This window comes from Biomphalaria glabrata, chromosome 7, assembly GCF_947242115.1.
Source record: "Biomphalaria glabrata chromosome 7, xgBioGlab47.1, whole genome shotgun sequence".
In the NCBI taxonomy this organism is placed as follows: Eukaryota; Metazoa; Mollusca; class Gastropoda; family Planorbidae; genus Biomphalaria; species Biomphalaria glabrata.
In genome coordinates this window covers 24,570,534-24,581,210 of record NC_074717.1, presented here as the reverse complement: position 1 = coordinate 24,581,210, position 10,677 = coordinate 24,570,534, and the positions used below count along the sequence as shown (strand labels likewise).

The window sequence follows — 10,677 nt, the reverse complement described above, 5'->3', positions numbered from 1 at the left end:
ATTATCTACAGCAGCAAAAGGTTTCCTAATTTTTTATAGACAATTTTGCATTGAGCGTTAAATTGCAATCATAACATTAGGATAAGTCAGTCGAGTTAACACAATTTTGGTCTTCCTTCAAAGTTTACGCGTTAGAGGGCAAAGGGATGCAACTGCTGAAAATAATTGCTTCTGTCTTTTTCTTCCCTTTTCAAGACCTAATATAACTTTTTATTTTTAAACTTCTCAGTGAATAAATGATGACAAAAGAATGTATTTGTAATTCATGAATATTTTACTACTTCTATTGCATAATACACATTATGTGCAATTTGTAACAGCCATATTTACACATACATTTTTAGTGATAAAATTTGTAGGTCTAGTATGAATAAGTATTGTATACAGTGTCGTTTTCACCCACAGTTTATTGAGAGCTGGATAATACCAAAAAATAAACACCTGTTACCTTTGACCTTTGACTATTTACTTTTTTTAAAATAGAGATTTGATAGTGAAAAAAATACGCACTCAAGATGACATCTATTCTTACTGTATATAAGTATGATAAACATTGTCTCAACCTTTGTGAAGTAGATATTGTAAGACATTGAGTCAGGACTGCACCAATCAAAAGTCTTCATCGTTGTATTGTCCCCTGTATGACAATCTCAATGTGATCAATGTCCGAAGCAAGAACAACATTTACAGAATATATAACAAGACAAATACCACCATTATTAAACTTCAACTCTAATTAAATAATAAACAAAAATAATAAACAAAAATGTTTTCCGTCTCTTGGAGCTCTGTCAGCTGCTAGAACAAACACATTTCTTGACTCGGCCATTGAGCAAGGTCAAACTGGTGTGGGATTATTTAGTGGTCAGTTCATTATATGGACATCTAGTGCTAACACTAGACCTGATGTTCTAATAGGGAACTTTTAAGATCTAGTCTATATCTTCTTCTAGATCTAGAATCTAAATGTGATTGTTATTAGATTGACATCAAACTATGAGCAACGCTTATAGACTTCAATAAACTTGAAACAACTTTCAATTGACTCAGTTATGGCATAACTACGGTAACACTGATAGCTACGCCATGTTGGCTCTAGACCTAGATAAAATTATCCAACCAAATTTACTTTTATTTGTTTTTTACTTTGAAAAATTATCACGGTCAAACTAGATTTGTTTTTCCCTTGTGGCTAACGAGCTAGTAATTCTTTTCTCAGCGATATACATCAATTATTACAATTCTAAGAACATTGTTAGAGGCGTTCTTGAGATCAGCTGTCCAGGTTTCTGGATCCAGATTTTTGGAAGGTTCCGTGAAGTTCTAGATTGAATGGAGGTATTTAAAAAAATATGAAAAACAAATATGCGGGTGCTGAGTGAATATTTGAAACCATTGTGTCACTGGACGGGAAGTCTAGAAGTAGCTATTATCTGGTGGCAGCTAAACAGAAAGGATCAATAAAGTTTGGAAGGTTTTCTCCAAATGACACTGTCCAAAAAGAGCCCACTTCGATAGGATCCGAGACAACTTCGATCCCAGCATCCCATATGTCAACATTGCTCTAAGGACAGCAAGGCGACAGTAGAGCACATCTTCAACGATTGCAAAGTGCTTAGAGACGATTTGAAAGAGATACAAGTCTTGAGAACGTTAGAACTGCTACATCCTTTAGAACTGATGCATCCCGAGGTCTTGCCCTGGACAGTGACAGGAAAACCCAGAAGGACACTGCCAGATACCTGGACCTTGCTACAAGAGAGTGAGCCTTAGTGAATGGAGACTTAAAAATGGTGGATGAAAGCTGCCTTTTATAAAAGAAAATATTTAAATATATGTAAATGTATGTATCACATGTCTTTAACTCATATAATCGAATTAGAATTGTAACAAATATATCACCAATGTTATTATATCACTGGGTGGTTGAGTTGCGCTTGGTTGATCCTATTTTTAGTTTTTAAATATCCAGACGAATATGTTCTTTCTTGATTTGTGTTCTTTTGTTGAAAAGTCACTATCGACTTCTCTGATGTAGTTACAGCAGCCGCCTCGCCCTCAGATTTGCTGGTTCTCGTGTCGCGTGGTAGCTGGGTTATGAACACAGAACCCATCGTCTTGGAACGTGATAGCCCTTGAGGTCTGTTGAACTCCTTAGCGGCCAATTTTTGAGGCGTGGGTTTGTGATGAAGGTGGCCTGCTTGAAGCTGGGCTATCTCCTGAGGGGTCAACCGCGTGGAGGGCTTGGCGATGCTCTTGAACTTGGGGGCCTCATCCAGCGCCTCGTCCCAGACGTTCTTCTTTTTCTTGCTCTCCGCGGTGAATGCCTCGATGGTTGTCAGGGTGGATGGGGTTTTGCTTCGGGAGCGAAGTGGCCTCATATAGCTGGGCAGTAGGGCTACTACAGGGTCGATCCCAAAGGATGACATGAAGGTAGCCCTGGTGACAGTCTGAAAAACAGATAGATATATTTGTATTGCTGGCTTAAATGCTGTTTAAATGTGTGACGATTAATTTTTACCTATTGCCATAAAACAGAACATTGATTTTAAAATATGAAGGTTTTTAAACATAACAGTGTTAGTGTTTCTGATGTAGCTAAGGGAAATGGTGGGCGGATGGTTTGGTTGTATAGGCTGAAGAGATTCTGATGAAACCAAAGGATGGTCTGTCGTAGTCTGTCTATGGCATTTTACGAGGAGTGATCTAGTGACTAAAGAGGCCAACCCTTGTTACATATCTGCGGTCACATCAGTAATCACCAGGCGCTTTTCTAACTATTTCTATTGCATAAGCCATCTGTAATCTAGGATCCTTCCTTTATGTTTGCTCTTCAGGTGGGCTTATCAAGTGCCTCTTTTACCCAATTGCTAGTGTCAACTTTGAAGAGCTTCATGTCGTGTTTGCTTATCAGTTGGTGTGTGAGAGTTGCAGACAGGAGACACAAGCGAGAGACGGACGTGATCTTGGATACATTATTTATTATTTTAACTTGTAATTTTGCATACAATTTATATTGAAGTTGAAAGATATGTATATGTATTGATAAATAAAAGTTCAGCTCTAGTGTAGAAAAAGAGAAGCGAATTGAAACCCTTACGTCCATTGTGGGAGCACGCTCGACTAATATCATCGGCTCTCTGGTCAGACACTGAGACTGTTGAAGAAATCTTTGTTTTGTCTGCTGCAGACTCTGTTCCCGCCTTGTCTGTTCTCTACATGTTAAAATGTGAGCGTTGTTTTATGTTCATTTGTCAGAAAAACCAAATTTCGTTAAACATACATACATAGATACAATATTCAAACATGCAGACAGAAAGGAACACAAATCTCAAAAACGTATCTACTAATAATGATATATACATACATTCTGAATATAAAAGTAACTGTACAATAACTATTATATATATATTTGAAAAGCTTCAGCAGATTTCATAAGAAATATTTTAATTCATCATGATCACGTGTTGTGTATCGGGACTGACAGCTATCAAGCGGCGGCACGTTTGACTGCCAAACATGATAGGGGTCAAAAGAAAACATTTTTTGAAAAAAAGGGGAGGGGAATCTTGTGATCTCATTTCCACCTGCCCTACATAGTTTTAATGTGGACTTTATCTCTCACAAAAACATCCACCTAGTTCTGAGTTTAGATGATTGTGGTGACAATATAATGTCTGCAGAATATTACTATAAGGACTTTATAAGGACAGTATAATAACTTCTATGACATTATAGTAATTCTGTAATGATAGTCTAATGACTGCAATGACAAGGCTATTTAACTAAACAGGACTTGTGACTGCGGCTAGAGCATTAGAAAAAATCAATGTCCACTGACCTTCCGATACGAGCCAGGCATGGCTTGAGACCTGGCTCATCTCGGAGGTGCACGTTCAATATACACTCGCCCATCTTTGAGTATTTGACATTTCGTGCTGTGGACACTGCCTTCTCCTTGTCCTTGGGGTTGAGTCTGTTGGTGTTCCGGATGGCTGTCCGCATCTCACTCATTACCAGGTGACGACGTTCTCTGGATAGAACAAAAGTCAAGTTCAACTGCTAAAGTAAATGTACATACACTGTGATACACATATCCTCTAGGCACTTGGTGAAAAAGGTAGGCCTTTGGTTTTAAAAAAAAAACAACAAATTCTTTTTACTGTCCTGGTTGAAATTATTGAAGTTTTAGAAGTAAGTAAAAGATAAAGTTAGACTTAGACTCCAGGCTTTGGGAGTAGCAATTTAAGGGAGGTAATGAGTATTACTAGAACCGTATACTATTTTCAGCATTTGTTTCCCTTCGCATAAGGTCGACATATTTTCAGATAAATGATTTTGGTCATTGAATTTTCCATGCTTTGATGTAATTTGGAATATAGAAGAACTAAGTCGAAACAAAAATACTTTCTAAAACATTTGTTGACACACTAGCAGCCAGCAGCAGCCGATCAAAAAGAAATTAGTTTTATTCATAAAAAGTGGTAACACACAAAAAATGTTTCTTTAAAATTTGGTCAAAAATAGAATAGATAAAGATCTATGTGTACTCGCGAGTTAGGTACTCTATGTGTACTCACGAGTTAGGTAATCTATGTGTACTCATGAGTTAGGTACTCTATGTGTACTCACGAGTTAGGTAATCTATGTGTACTCAGGAGTTAGGTACCCTATGTATACTCACGAGTTAGGTAATCTATGTGTACTCACGAGTTAGGTAATCTATGTGTACTCACGAGTTAGGTACTCTATGTGTACTCACGAGTTAGGTACTCTATGTGTACTCACGAGTTAGGTAATCTATGTGTACTCACGAGTTATGTACTCTATGTGTACTCACGAGTTAGGTAATCTATGTGTACTCAGGAGTTAGGTACCCTATGTATACTCACGAGTTAGGTAATCTATGTGTACTCACGAGTTAGGTAATCTATGTGTACTCACGAGTTAGGTACTCTATGTATACTCACGAGTTAGGTAATCTATGTGTACTCATCAGTTAGGTAATCTATGTGTACTCACAAGTTAGGTACTCTATGTGTACTCATGAGTTAAATAATCTATGTGTACTCACGAGTTAGGTAATCTAAGTGTACTCACGAGTTAGGTAATCTATGTGTACTCATGAGTTAGGTAATCTATGTGTACTCACAAGTTAGGTAATCTATGTGTACTCACGAGTTAGGTAATCTATCTGTACTCACGAGTTAGGTAATCTATGTGTACTCACGAGTTAGGTAATCTATGTGTACTCACGAGTTAGGTAATCTATCTGTACTCACGAGTTAGGTAATCTATGTGTACTCACGAGTTAGGTAATCTATGTGTACTCACGAGTTAGGTAATCTATGCCTCCAAGGAACAGGTTGAGTGTCTCTGTCATCATTCTTAATGAGTCCCAGTCTGTTGATGGCGAGTATGTCCTTAGGTGAGCAGAACTCTGCCAATATTGTCCTGACTTTGGTCATGGTGCGAGGTAAAAGTAAACACACACCTGGCCGCGGTTTGGGGGAGGTGGGCGTTAACTTGTACACTGAATATCACATTAGGGCGCCATGACCCTGTGTATGAGACAGAAATAAGAACAACATGAACAATACAAAACAAAAACAAAACAAAACAAAACAATTTATAATAAGTGTAATTGTATGAATTAGTTTGGATCTGTCGTGTAATTATATGTAGTATCAACCCAGATATAATAAATCTGTGAGATGAGAAATATTTTTTACCAATTATTTTGGTTTAGCTTTGACCATTCTTAATGCTCTCTGATCCTGTCACTTGTCTGGACCAGAGTGAACGGGGGAATGAAGAAATTGGTATCTTGGTGAATGTTGGAATGATCTTTTTTTTTTAAATGCTTACTCAGGTCTTAAGAGTCCTCAAGGAGATTAATTCAACTAATACCACCACATCTGTCAAGTGCGTTTTGTTTCCCTTGTTCAAGATACCAAACACAAAAAAATATAAATAGTTAATTTACGAATTCATTAAAAAACATTTTTTTCATTGATTCTCATGTTGTCAGGTAAAGAAATAGTAGTGCCAAATGTCAGCTTAATCCGAGATTTGGTGAAGTAGAAATCTCGTGCACAAACTTTTTACCAGACAGACAGACAGACAGACAGACATAGAGAGCTGATATAATTTGATATAAGCTTTGTTAAAAAAAAAGATTTGTATATTGTATGATTAATATTAGAGTACAATACTTATAGTAAAAACGAGGTTACGAGTAAGTTAGTGCTGGCTCAATATAGCATATTAAATTGTTAACAATGAGCCTTCTGTACAGATTTTAATTATTTCTGCCAATTACTAAACATATTATTTATTTCTGCTAAATAAAAATAAAATCTATGTATTATCTATTTCTTCACGTACGATCCATAGGGCACATGATGTAAAGGTCATCTGTTTCTGTGGCCCACGGTGAATAAGCGTGCCATGTAGCCAGCTCAACGACCAACCGTCTGTACTTTTCAGATACCCATTAAAGTGGGGCGGTCTCAGGGGCCCCATACAAATGCCAAAATTCAAAATCTTGGTCATCATAGTAATTGGGCCTACCGTCCTAAGTGCAAGCGCTTTGCTACAGCCACGACGCCCCAATGATGGAGATTTTTATGAAAAACTAGGCCTTGTCAAGGAAGTTCGATTAATTTGTATTGTTGTTTAAATTAATGTAAAGAATATTATTGTATCAAATTTCCCTTTTTCCAATATATAGTTGCCCAGGTTTTCTTTTAATAAGCCATAGTTTAGAATTTTGACAGTTTCGCTAAACAAAATTATTTTAACTTATGAACAGAAGAGTTTAGAATATTTGATTCCTATATCATTCAAAACCCATATTTTACATACACACTACCTTATTTTGTACAACGGATACAACAGAACAATACAACCCATTGATAGATTTTCCGCCATAAACGAATATCTCCAATATAAACATAGAAAATGGTCTGTGATAAATCCTTGTAAAAATAGTAACCTTTGAATGAACATTGACAACGATCCTCAATAACAACAACCAGTTGTAAATAGCAACATTTTTGTGCTTGATTTTCTATAGTAAAACATGTTATTGTACTTACCATGATATTGGGTGCTAGATCTGTCAAACTAATCCACGGAATTGAAGTCACTTCTCGTCACTCTCCACAAGATAACTTCCAGTACTTCACACAGAGAAAGGAAACACTGATACTCCTCTCTCTCTCTCTCTCTCTCTCTCTCTCTCTCTTATTTCCACCACGCAATCACCCACATGAGATACAGACCTAGATCTATACAAATCCAGTGTTTTGCCAAAGTTTATAACCGGCTCTATAGGAGCCACTTCTCTCCTCTCACACAATCACTGCAGACACACACACACACACACACTACCTGACTTTGAAAGGAAAGCAGGCACAATAGCCAGGAGTCCCAGGGACTAAATATAGCAGTGATTGCCAGGCGGGCTCTAAGAGATTATAAATCAAAGCCTGGCTATTAGCTGGAACGTTTACGGACGATTAAAGTCATTTCCTAGCACACAAATAGGAGTGGAATGATTTTTAAGAGGCCACCCGGCGTATATTTCAATTACTCGCTTACTGTAATCTAGATATGGTGAAAATATTAAGGACTTCTGATAACCCTTGTTACAAGAATACTGTTAAGATATGCTAACAGACCCAGGAGGTCTAACACCTTGGCAATGATGTAAGATATGCTAACAGACCCAGGAGGTCTAACACCTTGGCAATGATGTAAGATATGCTAACAGACCCAGGAGGTCTAACACCTTGGCAATGATGTAAGATATGCTAACAGACCCAGGAGGTCTAACACCTTGGCAATGATGTAAGATATGCTAACAGACCCAGGAGGTCTAACACCTTGGCAATGATGTAAGATATGCTAACAGACCCAGGAGGTCTAACACCTTGGCAATGATGTAAGATATGCTAACAGACCCAGGAGGTCTAACACCTTGGCAATGATGTAAGATATGCTAACAGACCCAGGAGGTCTAACACCTTGGCAATGATGTAAGATATGCTAACAGACCCAGGAGGTCTAACACCTTGGCAATGATGTAAGATATGCTAACAGACCCAGGAGGTCTAACACCTTGGCAATGATGTAAGATATGCTAACAGACCCAGGAGGTCTAACACCTTGGCAATGATGTAAGATATGCTAACAGACCCAGGAGGTCTAACACCTTGGCAATGATGTAAGATATGCTAACAGACCCAGGAGGTCTAACACCTTGGCAATGATGTAAGATATGCTAACAGACCCAGGAGGTCTAACACCTTGGCAATGATGTAAGATATGCTAACAGACCCAGGAGGTCTAACACCTTGGCAATGATGTAAGATATGCTAACAGACCCAGGAGGTCTAACACCTTGGCAATGATGCAAGCCAACTTCACGTGTAAAATTTAAATGCAAAAAATAAAAAAAATTGTTTGCTATCGTTGTAATGTCTTGTTATTTTGTATGTGTAATGTAAAGTTATAAGACACATTGGCTAAAATATAGTAAGGATATAGTATTTTCATCACTATCATTATTACAGAAATAAACTAAATTTTCATTTACTATTATTATTATTACAATTATTATTATTATTATTATGTTAGACACGAACGAGTATTCATTCATTCTGCCAGGGTCGAGTTTCGTTAAAGGGAAACAAAATTCATCGTAGTCCCTTTAACAGTTTCCACTGAGGAATTTTCTGGTGATGTGGCAGGTCTGCAGCAGTACCGCCCTCTGACAGGCAACGAGGATGTTCCTAGGAATGTTAAGTGCCTTGAAGATATCTGTAAGGTCAGTTGTTATTATCCCCTCGGTTGATATAACAATGGGGTATATTGTTATTTGGATAATTTCCATAGATGCTTAATCTCCAAGCCTAGGTTCCCATATTTTCTTTGTTTTTCTATCTCAGTTTTTCTTAAATTATGAGACAGTGGTACGACGATGTCGATAATGGTAGCGTTTTTCTGTTTTGTCGGTCAGAATTGACCTATCCCAGTACAGCAGATGGTCAGTAAACACGAAAATCTCTTGTTGCGAGTATTTATAATAAGAAGTATCCATACCGATCAAATTGTGTGTCAAAGCCAAGTGTTGGTGTATTAGCTTTGCAACTTGGTTATGGCGACCTAGGTAGGCAGATTCTGATAGGGTTGGACATCCTGCCATAATCTGTTCAATCGATTCTTCTTCTTCCTATTATTATTACAAAACTGTTTTCTCTCTTGAATTTAGATTGAGATTAAATTAATTTATTAAACTTATATTAAGCAGCTACATTTTTACTATATGCGTGTAAATTTGCATCTGTAGGTCTAATATGGTTGGGTTGGGGGGGGGGGCAGACAATTAAACACAATGTACAATCTAGCTGTGTGCTAACTATTAAAGAATGCTGTGTGTTGGCTAACGTGTGACATGCTCAGCTCCTGACATCATCTGACAATATCTAAACAAATTCTTAAATGATCAGACTTAAGGAAATGTTTAGGTCTCATGTGTAGACAGGAAGCCATATCCAATAGTTGTTAAATTAAGTAATATATTTTTACTTACAAAAAATAAATATTTATTTTATTTTCTAGATATTGTTACGTAAAGACATGACACCACACACGGACAAACCAAACAAAAATAGAAATGAAGTTAACTATTGTAACAAAATACGCACACTTCTAGCCATACCAAATACATCTTAGAGTCCAACATTGGGGTGAAAAACAAAATGTATTTCAAACTCAGCTCTAAAATCATTTTGAATTTTATATGTTTCGGTAACCCAAGACCTTCATAGCCTAAGCTTTGTAGAATTCATTCGCATTTGATACCTGCTCCAACCAGGAAACGCCGCTGTAAATCAATACATCCTTTGTAGATAGCGGCAGTGCCAATCGACAAATGGAGAAGAAATCAATAGTCGTTATTTTCTTCACTTGCTCCCCCCACTCGGTCCGCCCTTACCCCCACAACACGCCACTAACTCTTACATGTAAGGGTCTATAGTCTAAGTCATGTGACACGTGTGTCTGCTACACGCTAAATGACAAGTACACGGCCATAGGTTTGGTTGTCTCCATAGCATGACATTATTCTCCAATGATTGAATTACACTATACAATTACTAGAGTCTATATGGATTGTTATTTTTCATTGTACATGTTCTAAATTACTTAACGCTTTCTAAAACACTGGCACAATCTATTTAGTGATCTCCCTTTTTCAAGTATCTCCCCTTGTCTAAATTTATCTCGTGCAGTTCTATCACATTCATGTCCAGACGTGGCGAGCATACACACACACACAAAACTGTGGCCCGGACAAAAAGGGAGGACTATTTGAAACAGAAAAAAAAGCTCGTTGTATTTAACTATAAATCTATTGTTGACTATAAATCTATTGTTGACTATAAATATATAGTTGACTGTAAATATATAGTTTTGTTTGATATGCACAAATTGTAAGACAAATTTCCTTACGGACAATAAACATTATTATTATTATTATTATTATATTATAAATCTAAAGCTGACAATAAATCAGGTGAAAACTATTTAGTGCAAATGTTTGAAAAATGAAAACATAAAACATAACGTCATTTAGTATGACCTCTCGTTCGGTTTTAGCAAGAAACGTCT

At 37.1% G+C, this 10,677-nt stretch overlaps 1 protein-coding gene across 2 annotated transcripts; it reads right to left on the bottom strand.

Moving 5' to 3' along the window:
* Window positions 1-387: 387 nt before the first annotated feature.
* Window positions 388-7,395, bottom strand: LOC106071552 (uncharacterized). 2 transcript variants are annotated; one of them, XM_056034462.1, is made up of 6 exons: window positions 7,101-7,395; window positions 5,733-5,940; window positions 5,335-5,561; window positions 3,842-4,033; window positions 3,101-3,215; window positions 388-2,450 (listed from the first exon to the last, which is right to left on the bottom strand). In XM_056034462.1, the coding sequence occupies exons 3-6, from the start codon at window positions 5,466-5,468 to the stop codon at window positions 1,911-1,913; spliced, it is 981 nt and encodes a 326-aa protein (XP_055890437.1). In that variant the 5' UTR covers window positions 5,469-5,561; window positions 5,733-5,940; window positions 7,101-7,395; the 3' UTR covers window positions 388-1,910. The 2 variants fall into 2 exon arrangements, with proteins under 2 accessions (XP_055890437.1, XP_055890436.1); XM_056034461.1 differs by lacking the exon at window positions 5,733-5,940.
* Between the last annotated feature and the right edge of the window lie 3,282 nt (window positions 7,396-10,677).

Coding starts and splice junctions, on each gene's coding strand:
- LOC106071552 (XM_056034462.1), bottom strand. CDS start 5,468: ATGACCAAAGTCAGGACAATATTGGCAGAGTTCTGCTCACCTAAGGAC. Junction 3,216..3,841: donor TGCCTGGCTCGTATCGGAAG/GTCAGTGGACAT, acceptor TTTAACATGTAG/AGAACAGACAAGGCGGGAAC. Junction 2,451..3,100: donor AGCGTGCTCCCACAATGGAC/GTAAGGGTTTCA, acceptor TCTGTTTTTCAG/ACTGTCACCAGGGCTACCTT.